Here is a 17,416-nt window from a genome sequence, read left to right on the forward strand (position 1 = left end):
TGTAGCTTTTCCAGCCACGTTCAGAACTGTGCAAAAAAAACCCCCAAAATTATTAAGCAAATGTCTATGAAGTCAGCACCATCTCTACATCACACTAATTCACAGTGCTAAGAATATGATGACAACATATATAAAAAAAAAGAAGAAAAGTACATGCAGCTGTGAGTACATTGATGCTCAGAAATGTGATGAAGGGAGTTTTGTTAAAAACATACTAGAAATAAAAAGCTTTTAGCAGACAAACATTCAAAGCATTTTAGCACAGAGTTTTGGGGGTTTTTAAATTATTCTTCTAAGCTGTTATGGTCATGAGTGTCATAAGTGTGGAGGAGTCTCCCAAATACTCAAGGCAGTTCCCCACAATGTAGAAGAGAAATCAAGTCAACAGAATAAAGGTAACAAAAAAAAAGGCAAAAGCAGCTCTTTGGTGCAGTAACAATTTCAGATTTTCAAAGAAGTGGTTGAGTTTAGGGATATGGAAACTTAGTATTTTCACATACCTTGAAAATTCAGGACAGACTTAATTTGGGTTTACCTGAACTGTCTTCAAACAATAAATTTTAAAATTGAAGCTTTACTAATCAAAAGTGTTTAAAGTAATGAAAGCGATTTAAACATATGCTTTAAAAATGCTGAAACAGTGTTTTGAATTGTTTTAATTTAATCTGAAGAAGGTTGCTAGAAATAGCAGTGGTCTGTAAACTTGTGAACAACTTTCATTTTTTAAACTAAATCAAAGATTTATGTAGAACAACGCCTCCCACACAAACACTCCACTCCATAGGTTGCATGTGTCTTGCGCTGTCCATGAAAAATATCTTTTTCTTAACAGAGAACTAAAGAATTGCAACAACAATAAAATTATCCAAGACCATAGCTGCTCAAAGAGTAGCCTGAATATTTCATTAAACATTTTATTAGAAAATAAGATGTTTTGACATTTTAAACTTGCAATCAAGTTAAGGCACCTCATCGTTTGCTGGCTGAACTACAGCAAATGCTTTGCAAAGAAGAGCAGAGAATACAGAAATGAAGGTGCTGCTAGCTGTGCCAAGAGAAACTAAGTGGGTGAGAAAGCCAAGCTGTATCAGCAACACTGGAAGGGTTACCAGCGCAGATTGAGCCAGGGCCATTTGATAAGCAGGGAGGGGCAAACACAGGCCTTGCTTCAAAGCAGATGTTAGAAGCTTGTGCTTGTACTGAGCAGGTTGACCATCTCTCAAGGCATTTAATGAAGGACAAAGTGAGAGAGATCCTTGGGATTACAGAATGTTGTGGGACTTGAACATGTTGACAGAGAAGATGTAGGAAGATGTAGTACAATGTTCCGGATATGTGTGATAGGGAAAAGAGTAAAAAAAGATCCCAGAATAGGGCCTACATGGCAGGAACTAGTGTCAACGGTGATGGGAAGGGGAGAAGAAGAATCCTCAGACAGTGGACTACATTTCTTCTAAGCTGATGGAACCACTCTCACTAAGAGATAACAGATAAGCAGGCTACCACCCATGACTGGAAAATTTTAAAAGATGGAAGAAGCTTCAGTCATCAGTCATCAGTGCAAAGATGATAGCCAAAGCCAACGGGGCTGGCAGAGCCACCATGGTCCACTCCTTGACTAACCTTGATTTGCAGGAGGACAGCACTGGAGCTTTTGTAGCTCTGGCTTGCATCAAGGACCAAAAATGTCAGGCTTTACATTGCGGCAACTTCAGGGACTGGTTTTGAGTAACTGAATGATCTGAATGGATAATTGTGCTTCTTTACTCCAATATTTCTGACTTATGTTGCTCAAATACTGGCAAAACGTCTAAAAAAATATATGCATTTGCTCTTTATATATATCTATATGCACACACACACACAAATTGACATGATGGAGCACTCAGGACCTGTTTTTGTCCTAATAATAGCAATAGCAAAACCATGCTCAGCGAGAGCAGGTGGAGACTGAAAATTTTCTGGTCAAATGGACACACACATTTTCTCTCTAGTATTGTTCCTCCACTTACATAGGCCTTACTAGCACTGAATTATATTCTGAGGTCCAACACATGAAAACATGCAAGAAAGTAATAATGTTCTTGCTGAATGCTGGTCCATCTCCATTTCATTGTTATGTTTTATACAGTCACTGGTTGTAATGCATCTGTGGTACCCCTGATGATAAGAGGCCACGATACAAGATTTAAAAAAAAAGTTTAAAAAAAAATTCAAGGTCTATTTGTTGAAGCAAAGAGAAGATGCTGTCTGTAGCTGGCAGTCAGAACTGACTTCAGCAATTCCGCAGAAACAAATGCTAGTATAGAACAGTCCTAATGTAAATCAAATCCTACTGTAGGTTGCATCACCAGTGAGTGATTGTGACTATAGATGTTACTTGCACACCAGCAGAAAAAATGTATTTCACATAACTCTGACAGAAATTTCCCAAGCCAAACAAGATTAACCTGTATTTGAAAGAAAAAAAACTTAAAGAAAGCTTTTTTCTAACAGAAGACCCTGTTTTTCCCCCTTGAAATTAAGCAAATGTTGGGTGGACTGGAAGTTGGAAAGAATTACTACCCAAAACTCTGGAAGATGATGAAATGTCTGCTTTAGAGCTATTTGAATCACCTCAGTTGTCCTGTGCCCCAAACAGGATCAAGGAAAACACGTCAACTATATAATGTATGCCTTAAGACAGAAGAAAGGATCTAACCTGGATCTATTAGTTTGTTCATGGCACTAACACTGCAGCATTTTTATTAACATGAAAATGACCAAAGTTACAGCAAATATATTTATTTAAGAAAACAGTTGTAAAATGTATAGCTTTTGAATGAAGAGTTATCTTTGAGTGAGGTCTTAGGTTGCCTGAAGTCCCAACCACCTTTTCTCTTTGCCCTCTAATACCATCTTAAGGATTGTTTTCATTTGCCTTCTAAATACTTGGATATTTACTTGGAAAATAACCAGAATCTGAACTTCAGGTTAAGAGCCATATTTTTCTGAAGCCAATGTGCAAAATTTTTACTGGGAAAAATTATATTTTGAATGTACAGTAAAGTATTTCTATTGCAAAAATTAGATTTCATCTATTTAGAGATACAGTCTCAAAGTTTACCATTACTTTTGTTTCTATTGCCATTGATGCAATGTGTGTTTAGTATTTCAGAAGCGTGAATTAAGGACCACTCTTTTGTTCCTTCAGTTGGCTTGCTGACTTCAGTTAAATGACATTTCTGCAAATATTCAAACAATTGAGGAATTGGAACTGGCTACAAGGGAAAACGTACAATCAGAAAATATTAAAAACATTTCTACAGTTACACAAATTAATAGCTTGTGATTAAAAAAATGAAATTTAGTCAATGACTTACTGTCTTTATACTTAAGCTAGCTAGCCTCAAAATGGCAATAATTTTTCTTTTTCATTCTCATATTATGTCTATGTAAATCATACTTTTATTTTGAGTGAAAGATTATATTTTCTTATGATCAACAGCAAGGTTTTGCAGGAGATGCTGTTTGCAGTAGGCTGTTTTGATTCTGCCACATACATAACAAGTAATATGTATAGTTAAGTCGATTAATTCTTCCCTAGTAGTCAGAAACTTGTCAGTGCCTAGCTGTTTGTATTTAAGCAATAACTTACTACAATCATTCATGTTTCTTTTCCTGAAAAGAAGGGGAGAAAAAAAATCTGTTGCAAATCTAACAGCCATCCAATCACCAGATACCAACCATTGCTCTTCCATGCTACTTCAAAGTGTTCTAGAAAAACCTCTTCCTAAAATCCTCACGCCAACTGTAATGTAGATAGCTCAACCCATTTTCATTTTTTTGAAGTAGACGTTTTTTAAAAAAATTAATCTGTTAAGAAAAAACAAACTAACCAACTTCACTGTGGGAGACATCAGCATCAGATACCTACTTTTCCACAGTCCCATAATTTACATACTGATGTCAACACAGTTTACAAAACCACACAAAATAAATTGAAAATGTTAGCATCTGACAAGACAGCAAGTATGGAGGATTTTCCATGCCACGATGAATGCTTTGAGAAGAATGTGGCATTTGTAAAAATTTGACTGTAATAGAAAATATTTTGCAACTTCAGAAATAGTAGTTGCTATTTATATGCTATAATAGGGATTATATGGTGATAATAAAAATAATGCATAGCACGTAATGTTAATTATTTCAAAAGATTACCACTGATCATTTGGAAGTTAGAAGACAGCAGTGTTAGTGGTGTAGCTGTCATTAACCCTTTGGATACATATGTATGATGACACCTTCACTAAAATTTTCAACTGCTTTTTTTTTTTTTTTTAGCTGGCAATTCATTCAGTTGTTGAGTGTCTTTGCTTACAAAGCAGTAGGCAAATCAGTGCTTAGTGGATAATCCAGATATTGCAGCACAGAATTGCAATGTTGGCCTTGGATAAGAACTGCCATTTTCCTTGTGGATGTCTCCTCACCATTGCAGTATCTACTAGTACTACTCCAGGTTGTTTCTGGGCTTCTAGAATCTTCTGTTGTGGTACACTTCTGTCTTTGTGACGTGCACAGCTGTATGCATGATGATCATGTACCTATCCTAGAAGGCGACGTATGAACATTAGAATTATTAAATACCTTCTAAACGAACTGTAAAACTGTGCATAAACCCCCTATATCCTAATCTCTGTGACATGCATAACATGATTGCTGTTGTAAAATAAGGCTCTATAAATGATAGCTTGTATGGCCATCTGTCATTTATACAGCTGGCATCATGCTAACCTTACATTTTTCTACTGAATATATACTCGTCTCCCTGCAAGCAGTCCCAAACAGAGAATTTAAAGGCACATTCTTCTTTGTCTGACAAAAATGCACGGAGCAATTTAAATTAAAAAATAAAAAATCCATGTATAGCTACCACTTTCTCAGCTCACCAGAGGATTAAGGTACCTTCTTAACTCCTTCAGATCATTTATGCAGTGGTGAGAAAAGAGCAATAGTCTTCTTCATAAAATTTTGAGAGCACCACATGGAATAAGAGTCAACTCACAGGTACAGACAACTTTCTAAATTGCTCCTGAGGCAACACAACAAACCACTTTGTCGTTTTCTCCTTGCTCAAGGCACAAGTATATCCAAGCTTCATTATAATAATTTCTCTGTAAGCAGAACCACTGCTGTCAACCTTGAAAAGAAGTTTAATATAACATCTTAAAAAAAAATAATAATCTTTAGCTCACACTTAACTGCATCACATGCACTCACCCAAAATGGTAGAGAAATAGTACAATTTGAAGGATCAGTAAAGACCTAGGGGATACCGAACACTGCAAAGCACTCACTCACAAATGGAGTTTAAAACAGAATAGAGGTGGATTCTGTCCAGGGGAGAGGTGGGGGAGGCCGGATTTGGAGAAGAGGTGGCTTTGAGGAGGAGTGCTCAGCGCCCTGAAAGAAAGCAAAGGCATCGTCCTCTCTTCACAGAACAGACGCTCATGCAGTGGCAGAAGAAAAGCCAAGCAGTACATAAAACACCGTGCAAATTTAGCAACATATTATAAATACAAATGAAGAATGTGAACTCAGTTACAGAACAATCCCAAACAAATCAGCAGCTGGTAATGCCAATTTCTGTGGGGTTATTGCAATATTAAACAGCACATAATGGTTTAATTATAGAGGCTTTTCTTGATTTCTTTTAATAAGAATGCAGCTGTGTCAAAGAAATCCATTTTTGAAGTGCTATATAGGACATGTTCAGTTCTTTTGGCACTTACTTGGAGATTTCTTTAAATTACATCTTACAAAAAGTAAGTCTATTAACATAAAAGCAGTTCCTATTACAACACTGAACTATGCTAACCCCCCACTTAAATTTCTCACTCCACATTCACAGAAAATACAAGCACAGCCTGGGCCAGATCTCCATGGAGCACAGATAGGTGCTAGTGAGTTACATTAATACATAGAAGGGAAAGGTTCACTTTCGCATATGCAGATGAGGAGTGCTCCAGATCACAAGAACACTCATGGGAGTTTTAGCATTCATTTCAGCATGCATATCATCATTCAACTTTTTGCACAAAACACAAAATCTTACTAGACAAAGCTGTGAGAATATTAATGTACTACTGTCTGCTTTCATTTCTTTAGTGCTCGTCAGATATTACTTTTTCCACATCTTAATCAAAAGCCTTTAAAGTGTGAATGCGGCCAAAAGTGGAGTGCTAAACTGAACTAGTAAGTATGGATATATAAGTACACACATATGTATACCGAAGTGTACACACACACACATTCAGACAAAATTACAGAAAAATGAATAATGCCTGGAAACTCTTCTCTCATCAAAGTACAGGGTTTAACTTTGAAGGAAAACTTGTATACAGGTCATCTCTATTTCTCATTTGTGGAATCCTACGGACCATGCATCCCTGGTGTTAGACCAAACACGCTGGGAGCTCAGTTGCTGTTGTACACAAGAAGAAACCACTTTCACAATCTGATAAATAACAGCATATATATCAAAGCTTTAATAAGGCATCAAGTGAAGTAAGAGTTATGGCTCCCTCAGTCCTGAATGCAAAATGGTCTCTAAGGAAGACATACATATACCTAGTAAGCTTGTACTGCTTGTCTACTGATTTAATGCATTTATCTATAAATCACTTCTGTTGATGTCAAAAAAACGTTCTGCTTTTACATAATAGCTACATGTACTCAAATAAAGGATGACAGACTGAAGTCCACCACAACAGTTTGCAAGGAAATTCCCAGCCATCAAATTATTACAAAGTTAAGTGAAAATTTTAGTCTTGGAAAGCAGAAGTCATCCCCAAACTGAAGCTCTTTCCTACTTTCCTACTTCAGTACCACTCACAGAGTAAACAAGCAAAGAAGTAAGGATTTCTAGAAGTCATACCCAAGTTAATCATACCTTCTTCCTAAAATGCAGAACCTCTCACACACCATCCTGAGGTAAACAGTGACTTGTGCCTACCATGCTACAACCTGAATTTAAAAAAGCCCATCATTTATGAAACACCCCACACCACCCCTGCCATTAATAAAGAGACATTTATAACTACAAAACTAAAAACAAGTGGTCACTGGCTGCAGAAATTGATTGATTCTATGAACCACGTAGGACGTTGTTTTCCATCTCCCTACACTGTACTCCCTGGGGTTTTCACCTAAGACTTACTGAGAGGTTTCTTGATATTTTGCCTTGCAAGGATTTTGCAGTGGGAGTTAACCCAGCTCTTTAGATACAGTACAAAGGTTATGTCAGCACCAGTATAGCAGGAAGGGGCTGGAGCAGAAAGGCTTGCAGGTACCTACTGAGGCCAAACCAGCTGCTAGGAAGGATACGATCAGTGCCAGGAAACAACACAGCACCTTTAATCATTTCTCCCATGATGCACCCTACTGACCACATGTCAACTGAAAACAAAAATGAAATGAAGGTAAACAAGAAAACAGGAACAGAACAACAAATAAATGAGAAGACTTATCCAATCATGCCATGGCACAGAGCCTGCCGCCCGCACTGCAGACACGGACCTGCCCGTGGCTCTCCACAGATACGGTTCTGCTTGAGCATGCAAGTTCCATGATAACATAGCAGGTCTGAGAAACATCAGCTCCAACAGTTTTCTATACCCCAGCGTGGATGAAAAACAACACTGTTAAATAAAGAAAACCAAGTGAGACCCACAGCTGGCTACTGTGTCATAATACAACTTTGCCATTAAAGTTTACCAATTAATTTTCTCTTTTTTAAGTTTTCATTTGCATCCACTACCTAGGTTTATACTGCTTTGTATTGTAAATGAATGCTGGTCTCTGTATTCAATGAGGATATGCAAATTGCTTTCCTTTTATCCTTTCAGTTACCAGAAGTACATGCTTATTTTCACAAGCTGAACTGCCAGAAGCCACAAAAGGAACTTGAGTCCTTGTGAAGACATATCTACCTCTTATTCAGTGGGATGAGTAGAATTTGTTGAGATCATTTAACCCCAATAATGCTTGCTTTGAAGCCTGTTGGCTCACTTCCATTGAATCTCAGTGAAGCCAGCAGTCCATAGTAGAGGTCTTGAGAATCTCATATGATTTCCATTTGCCATCATAAGAAATTGTGATTTCTACATAGGACAGCTGAGACACAGAAGCACTAAGCTGTACCTTCTGCATTGAAATTCAGAGCAAACCAGGGGACTATTTACCTTGTACAGAGAAGAGCTGTTCAGCGGGGGTCAAACAAAGCTAACCACAATCTACACTGGAACACAAGATGAAAATCAGACTCCTTGTATCCAGTGTAGGATTAAGGTGGCGTTTTCCCCCATACCAATACCATGAAACCACATTACCTCTGCTGTCCCTGCTCTATGGTAAGTCTTAGGGCATGGAAGAAAGAAAAGGGACAGACTAGTTTCTCAGGGCCAGAAACTGGGGGGAAAAAAAGAAATTCTCATGCTGCTTGATTAAATTTACTCCTTTAATTTCATATTAAGCAACAGTTTAAAGTGGATCTGACTTTGACAGCAAATGTCCTATGTGTGGAAATCTTTACATGCCTGGGTCTAAGATTCCCTGTTGCTTTATTTAGCATATGAAAAGCTTCATCACTACACAATAAATAAATCAATAAACAAAGACATAAATAAAAAGCTACTTGTTTGGAAACAATAAGCAAACCTAGAGATGCAAATTATTGCTGCTTTCATGACAAGCTAAATGGCATGCAGAATATCAGGAAAAGATAGAGCAAGCAGTTGTTTGTTCATCTGTTATTAAATAATTTTTTATTTTCAGAGACTGTCTTCAACATTACTGCTCTGTGCTGTGCTCAAGAGCACACACGGAGAAGTTGAACTAGTGACTTACTATATTGTAAACTCTGTAAAGCAGAGATGCTTTTTCTCTACTCCTGAGATTTTAGGAAGGAAGTTCTTTGAAAATTTCCAAATCAGAAGAAGCAAAGATAAACATCTGAATATAACCAACATTCTAAGAGAAAATAACTGTCTTCTTGACTGCTGCTTCTTTTTCCTCTCCTGAGCCAATTAGAAACAAGTCAAATTAGAATCCAGAGTTTCACTACGTATCTAAGAAAAGTAGTTAGTTGGAGGTTAGGAGTTTTAGCATACATTCTGACAGCTTCAGCTGTAAGAGGCCCCAGGTAAGGCACTGAGACTCAGGCAAAGCTCCAAAAGGGACTGCAGTACAGAAACCTAAGCCTCAGTCCTCAGTTTCATTTAGTCCAACATCAATCCAGGTGTAGGCTGAGTAATTTCAGTCGTACAAGCATCAGAAAAACAAACCAACCATAATCTCCAAACATTTGCACGCAACTCCAAAGCAGTGAAAATTTACATTTTGTTCAAGATTTTTTCCATATGCAAGCTATTCACAAAGACTGGCAACACTCCACCAACACGTGGAATATCCCTAAGCATCCCAAATGCAGGCTTATTTACAGTCACAGAGATCGCTGTGTGATTCTAGGTAAAACTTCAGCTTAGCAACAATTTGCCTTAATGTTTTAGGATCACATGAAAATGAATGTTAAGGAATTAAACCTACAACTTCTCACCGCTCTCTGAAGTGAAATAGCTGAGATTTGGGTAGCCATTGCTGAGAAGCCCCCTCATCATTAGAATACCCATATCCTGGATTACTAAAAGCAGGGCATTTTTAATTTGCTCAAAATCTCTACAAACCAGATTATTGCACAGAGGTGCTCTGAAATACATTCCTGAGTGTGTACATATACTTCAAAATTTAAGACACCAAATGTCTCCCCAGTTTACCACAAGCCACATGCAGGTGTTTTCCTCAACAAAGGAAATATTTCTCTCATACAGCAAATCTTAACCTTTGGGCCACCTCCTGGTTCTGATTCCATGCCAAAGAGTTTAAAAATGCCCTCTACAGTGATTGTGTCAGGGCTGCCTTGCAAAATATTTGGGGAATGAATTTGTCCTCCACAGGAACCTCAAAAATCTCCCTGGGGGCTTGAATAGAGTTTGGGGAGACTGAGCAGAAGTTGCTCTCTTGCCACATATGCATGCTCCACAGTGCCCAAACCTTCCTGTGTCCTGGGGAAGCAGTCTGGACTGGCTGCTGACATGGCCCTTCACTGGGAAGGTGACCAAAAGAGAGGGAGAGGAGATGAAGGAGAGTTGGGATAGAAGAACATTAATAAGACATCTGTTCCTCTTTGTGCTTTGGTCTCACAAACTTCCTGATCCAAATGAGTGCATGCTCATTCTTCCACATTTCAGATTCCCTTCAGCAAAGGTGCTAAGGACCAGGAACTATAGAACTAGCCAAAGATGTTTTTATATGGAAAAGATCCAAGCTAACCTTCCATGGACACCTCCCTTGTAACTTGGCTATGGATGCGATTTCCTTCTCTGTTTCTGCAGAAGGCTACTCTTACCATGTTAGCTGAATTGAAAAAAATATGGGTGTCACTCTAATACTGAAGACACCATAGTTTCTTTCCTCATTCTTCCATAGTGGCCCTGCATTCCCCTCCTGCCAAACTGCAGGTTCTCTGAGATTTGATAAAGAATAATGAAAGGGAGCTCATAAGGAAAATCTGTAACTGTCCTTGCTAAAACTCCTACTGAGGTGGCTCTTCAGACCAGAACTCAGTCAGCTCTGGTTTTCATTCAGTGAAAATCATGACATTCAAATTAAAATTCAAGAAATGCATGCTATGGGAAATTCTGGAGACCAGATGCAGCTGCAGCTGAATGAGCTTTGCTGCCTTTCCCAGCCTCATGGGCTAGTTCACACTTTCTTTCTGCCCAAGGCATGAGAATGCCAACCATTTGCATTTGTAATAGCTCCTGTTTTAGTGATGCAGAAATCGACCCTCTGCAAGCTGAAAAGAGATGATCGTGTCCTCAAAACTGACTTGGGAAGACTGTGATAGACGTATTTATGAACCAAATCAAGATACCAGATTTTATTTGTGCAACTGCAGTCCAAAATATTTAGTACATGTTGTTGTTTCCCAATGGCTGAGGTGCAAACTGTAGTAAAATTTCAAGGCCACAGCATGCCTGTCACAACACAGTGAGCTTCTCTCTCTCCAAATTCTCCTCAAATGGAAAGACACCATGCTGGGTAGGACCTCCGTTTACCTTCATCTCTATTGTTGAGTGCTCCTGCAGATCTGCACTGAGGTCTGCTCTGAAGAACCATTTCTAGGCCCTCACTTGAATTTTCAGGAAGAAAAATACAGCAGACTCTATAGGACACTGTACCTTTCTTTTACAGGTTCTTCTGTTATTTCTATGCAATAAAAAAAAGGACATGGTTCTAAAAATAGTTGATAATTCTTGCTAATACATGGGCAAAGCTGATTTTTTTCAAAAGCTCCATATGGCACAAAGGCTTCAGACTGCCAATGCCAAGGAAAGTTCGTAATAAGCAGCACTGGAGTACTGTGTCCAACTCTGGAGTCCTCAACACAGGAAGGAGCAAGTCCAAGAGAGGGCTGCAAAGATGATCGGAGGGCTGGAGCACCTCTTCTATGAAGACAGGCTGAAAGACCTGGGGTTGTTCAGCCTGGAGAAGAGAAGGCTCCAGGGAGACTTTATAATGGCCTTCCAGCACCTGAAGAGGGCTACAGGAGAGGTGGGGAGGGACTCTTTATCAGGGAATGTAGTGATAGGACAAGGGGTAACGGTTTTAAACTGAAAGAGGGGAGATTTAGATTAGATCTCAGGAAGAAATTCCTTACTGTGAGGGTGGTGAGGCACTGGAACCGGTTGCCCAGAGAAGTTGTGGCTGCCCCGTTCCTGGAGGTGTTCAAGGCCAGGCTGGATAGTGCTTTGGGCAACCCGGTTTAGTGGGAGGTGTCCCTGCCAGGATGCTGTTGGCCTTTTGGCAATCTGGGAACACTGCTGACTCGTATTCAGCTGGCGGTCAACCTGGCAGTTGACCAACACCCCCAGGTGTCCCCCAGCCTGCAGTGTTGCATGGGGTTGCTCTGACCCTCTGCAGAGCCTTTCTACCGTCAAGCAGGTCAACACTCCCACCGAACTTGGTGTCATCTGTGAACTTACTGAGGGTGCACTCGATCCCCTCGTCCAGATCACTGATGAAGATGTTAAAGAGAACCAGCCCCAATACTGCACCCCCCGGGGGATGCCACTCGTGACCGGCCACCAACTGGATTTAACTCTATTCACCACCACTCTCCGGGCCTGAACCTTCAGCCAGTTTTTTATCCAGTGGAGAGTCATAGAATCATAGAATGGTTAGGGTTGGAAGGGACCTCAAAGATCATCAAGTTCCAACCCCCCTGCCATGGGCAGAGTCCTCCCATGGGCAGCCAGTTTCTCCAGGAGGATACTGTGGGAAACCATGTCAAAGGCTTTAACTAAAGTCCAGGTAGACAACATCCACAGCCATTCCTTCATCCAGCAAGCGGGTCACTCGGTCATAGAAGGAAATCAGGTTTGTCAAGCAGGACCTGCCCCTCATGAACCCGTGCTGGCTGAGCCTGATCACCTGTGCGTCCTTCATGTGCTGCATAATGGCACTCAGGATGATCTGTTCCACGGCCTTCCCAGGCACCGAGGTCAGACTGACAGGCCTGGAGTTCCCCGGATCATCCTTCCCACCCTTCTTGTGGATGGGCATCACATTTGCTAGACGCCAGTCAGCTGGGACCTCCCCAGTTTGCCAGGACTGCTGGTAAATGATGGAGAGTGGCTCAGTGAGGACTTCTGCCAGCTCCCTCAGTACCCTTGGGTGGATCCCATCTGGCCCCAAAGAGTTGTGTATGTCTTGGTGCTGTAGCAGGTCCCTCACCATCTCTCTTTGGATTATGGGTGCTTCATTTTGCTCCCCACCCATATCTGCTGGCTCATGGAAAAACTGATTCTACTACTACAGACTGAGGCAAAGAAGGCGTTAAGCACCTCAGACTTTAGCTCATCCTTTGTCATTATGTTACTGCCCCCATCTAATAAAGGATAGAGATTCTCCTTAGTCCTTTGATTATTACTAATGTATTTATAGAAACTTTTTTTTATTTTTCTTAACATCTGAAGCCAGGTTAAGTTCTAGTTGGCCTTTGGCCTTCTAATTTTCTCCCTGCATAGTCTTACAACACATTCAAGATTTCAACACGTTTTAACAAGTGTTACACACTTGATGCACAGCATCAGCTCAATCCATTAAGATTTCCTGAGAAAGTCTTTCCTTTCTACTTTGAAACACCGCATTCCACATGATGCTATTAAAACCTTAATTTTTCTCAATAACCGTAATAGGGTTCCAAAGTGTTTTGCCTATTGCATTATTGACTTATAATTTACTACCTGTAACTGAAGCTGCAAAACACTGTAGAGTTGAGCTACTCTCCTGACAGATTCTAGATGGACCAAAAGCGAGTTGCCACAATTTTACAAGTGTGATGCTTCAAACCAATGTAAGAATTTCTCTCTCTCTCTTTTTTTTTTTTAAAAACTTTCTGCAAGTTCTGAACTGATATGCATCATGCCTTTTTATGACATAGCTGAGCTGTCACTCTCTGGGATCTAGCAGATGCTCACCTTCATTTGGCATAGAGAGAATTGATCTGCAGTAGATGGGCAGATGCTAGAGCCTGGCCCACTTGGAAAAATGTAGAAGGAGGTATGAATCCCATCCAAATCTGTGCTCTTCCTCAGAGGTTGGCTCTTAGGTTGCAGTGCCAAACAAGTGCTGAAAAACTATTGTTTTTCCTTGGGAACTCGTGCTTCGCTGTCCCTTTCAGAACAGCAGAGCTTGCAGGGGGACTGAAAGGGATATCACAGAATATTAAGAGGCATGCATATAGTAAGAAAAGTCATGGGAATCCTGAGACGCAAGCTCAAGAATGAGTGGAGGCACAAGGAATGACTCATGCCCTTCCCTATCTCCCATTTTCTTTTGAATATAACTATATAGAAAAATCATCACAGTAAGACAGACCCATGGAGAATCTTGCCAAGGAATCTGAAACACATTACACTGCATCTAACAGACAGTAACATTTAAAATAGGTTTTGTAGATCCTGCAGTTCATAGCTTAAGACCCTCTTATTAGTTTAATTTACATTTTGACTTTGAAGTATCTCTTCCCAGGTCACAAAGAATTTTCAATTACACTCATTTTACGTCTCCTGCTATGATACAAACAGATTTGCTTATCATATAAGTATACTTATTTTTTTTTCATGTCTGATAAATGATATGTAATTTTGAGTGTGTTCCAGACCTCTACTTTGATTCTGACCAAACACCTACATGCTCTTGACACAAGACACTAAAGTCCTATCTTTTTTGTCTACAAGTTCTAAATTCTCTGCTCAACTGTACCAGTGAAACTCAGCTAAAATTAGCCCAGGTGCCATCAAGCAAAAGCTAATAAATGGTGTAGAAAGAAGGAAAAAAACCCAAATATTTGAGACAATCCAATTTTCATAATTGTCTGAAAAGGCAAATAACTTGCCTTGGCTGAAACTTACATAAGGCAGCAGTAGGTGTTGCACATATCTAGACCTCTACACTTGGCCACTTTCAGAACTGCATGTTCAGACTCATGCTAAAAAATCTTATAGGTGAGCGTTGGGAAACGAGCAATGGGTCACCTTCGTTGTAGCAGCTCCAAATGCCATGCAGATCACGGACAGCATGGGACTCTTACACTAAGTCCAAATTGTGCTATAAACTGTTAGAATTTACATATCTGAATTTAAAAAGAAAGAGAAGAATGGCAACAGCCAAATCAACTTCACAGCTACACTGAAGTCTCTTTGAGAGAGACCTCGTCTCATATAAGCAAACTTCCCCCAATAAAATCATCAACATTCAAACTCTTGTTGTATTCCCAGAAAAATCCTGAGTACAAAACCAAGGGCCATATAACCAGGAGGAATAATCCAGCTGAACAAAATCCAAACTTGGCTATCAATGCCATCCTAGCTAACAGACAATTCAGCAGTAAGCTAACGCATACCAGCTGATCCAACCTGGAGACCCAGGCCAGCCATTCTTAATAGTTTTTTTTTAATAATCCATATGTTAATTGTTGGGTTTGTTTTTTTAACAAAACAAGCAGAAAATACTGCTGGGAACATGAAAAACAACAGACTGCAGAAGTGCAGATGTTTTATTATACCAAAGTTTAGGAAAACCCCCAACATGCACTCAAAAGACTCGGATTATACCCACTAATAACTGCAGATCATACTTCAAATGCAAAGACAAATTCTGCTAATGAATGGTGGAAAGGGAACATCTTTTCCTGAAAGACTTTCTTGATTCAACTTTTTTTTTCCCTAAGGCAAGCAAATTTTTTTTCCATACAAATTCCTGTGAAAATACAATAGAATAGAATAGATGTCAGAGAGAATCTCTTAATCCCACCATTTTCAAAGACAGCTGATGGACAAAGGAATTTTTGAAAATCTGGCCACAGAAAACATTAACTTCATCTGTTAATGCTGACTTCTCCACAATCCATTTTCGATGTTCACAGCTACATAGAATAAGTTTTTAATTTTTTCCCTCTTGCCATCTTAATGTTATTTTCTTTTTCATCTGTCCTAGACTTGAAGGTATTTGCAGTAGGAATCTTTTTTTTTCCATATTCACCACTGTAATCCAGGCCTAGCCAACCTTAAGACACTTGGCTGTTATCACAATGTATTTCTATGGCTAAATCACTGTTTCTTCTTTGATCTGCTGAAGGACTCACACATGAATGTGCTAGAGTATACTATCCTTTACAGTACTGAAAAAAAAATGCTTTTAAATTGCTTTATTTCCCCACTAAGTCATGTGTGTCTGTGGGACATGTCACTGTGGCCTCAGCAGTTCTATCTCACTTGAAAGCATTCAGACAATTTTAAGTTTACCCTTCTCTAAAAAAAATACACAAAAATATATTTCCAATCCTTAAATTGAAATCTTATGAGATTTTGAAGACATTATTAGCTAAAGCTGAACAAAGTTTTGGGGAAAGTCCTTGAGTTTTCCAACACATTTCCAATGGCATCCAGGAATTTGGGCAGTTTTTAGTTTCTCACACTCTTTCAAACCAGATTGAGACAAGAGCGGATTAACCATCGAAGAAACACTGAACGAGAAGCTCAGAAGTGGATTACAAAAGTTTACCAGAATTTGCCGGAATGTAATGGTCTGTAAATCCACCTGGAAATTCACCAAATGTGGATTTCTTCTCATGAGAGTCTGACTTCTGACAAAGAAGTCTCCTTGAGAGTAATTTGAAATGTCTGCCTTAGGTGAGTAACAAGAACAAAGCTACCTGCTATGTAATTTCTACCCACTGCTCTCCAGGAGGCTGGAGGGTGTTCTTATTTTTCTGAAAACCAGCTGGTTCATTGCAAAGTGAAAGCACTTGAAAGGACCAATCCTCTAGCCCTGCTGTATCTCAAGTGTCCTACTAGGTCACTTAGATTAAATACCTCAGCAATATTCACAGACCAGTCATTTTCAAATACTTTTTGGTGTTTTTCTAATGAAAATAACGCTTAAATGAACACATGCTCAGAGGGCAGTTTAATAAAATTAAGAAAATACACATTTTTTTTAAAATGCGTAATTTACATTTATACTAACCTGGACAGTTTTCATACACTGGTACATGTAGTCTATAAAGATTTCAGAGCTTTCTTATAATAACTTAGAGAGCGATTCTTATTTCTGTATATGAAATGTTGTTTTAATTTCTGTGAAGACTTTAAAAATGGAATTTCATTTAAAGTCAGCAGCACCTAAGTGCAATGGTAATTCAGTGCGATGGTTTAGTTAAGATTAACTTTTTAAAATTTTTCTTTCCATAAAACTTGGCAGCAGCTGTGAAACTTTCCTCAGATGTATACAAGGCTAGACGTAACTGTTATTACTTCAGGCTAGGAACGAGCCAGCTCCTTATATTGGTAGCAAGTGCACATAGCAGACATTCTTCTAAATAATTAAGAATTGAAATTTTTAGTTTCTATACAGACTTTCCTCTTTCAGTGAGAAACCCACTGCTCGAAGGCCTCAAGTAACCCAAGGGAAGCTTTACTGTAATGTTGTTCTATGAAGTTTACCTGCAGCTGCATAAATGCTTCCCCAGCTATTCCTGTATCTGGAGGCAAACTATATCTGCTCATCAACAGCCATGGAGGAAGGAAAAATAATATGGACCCATACACAAAGCAGTCTTTCTAACACTGAAAATACTTATTCATGGGGTCAAACTGGTTAACAAATGAATATTGACTTGGAAATGAATGTACAGGTTCCATTTTTTTCTTGCCTTTTTTTTTTTTTTTTTTTTTTTTTTCCAACCCCCTAAAAAAAAAAAAAAAAAAAAAAAAAAAAAAAAAAAAAAAGTTCTAGGAAAAATATTAAACCC

At 39.1% G+C, this 17,416-nt stretch overlaps 1 protein-coding gene across 10 annotated transcripts in view; it reads right to left on the reverse strand.

Annotated features, from left to right (window-relative positions):
• Positions 1-17,416, reverse strand: part of MAPK10 (mitogen-activated protein kinase 10) — a 179,371-nt gene that overhangs the window by 33,345 nt on the left and 128,610 nt on the right. Inside the window, exon 8 of one of the 10 annotated variants that reach the window (XM_014950026.1) lies at positions 7,366-7,437. The exons of the other annotated variants lie outside the window; for them this stretch is intronic. Within the exon in view, the coding sequence (XP_014805512.1) occupies positions 7,366-7,437 (72 nt within the window). The remainder of the gene's footprint in view (positions 1-7,365; positions 7,438-17,416) is intronic. 10 annotated transcript variants of the gene reach the window in all.

Source organism: Calidris pugnax, unplaced genomic scaffold (assembly GCF_001431845.1).
Source record: "Calidris pugnax isolate Ruff unplaced genomic scaffold, ASM143184v1 scaffold42, whole genome shotgun sequence".
Classification (NCBI taxonomy): Eukaryota; Metazoa; Chordata; class Aves; order Charadriiformes; family Scolopacidae; genus Calidris; species Calidris pugnax.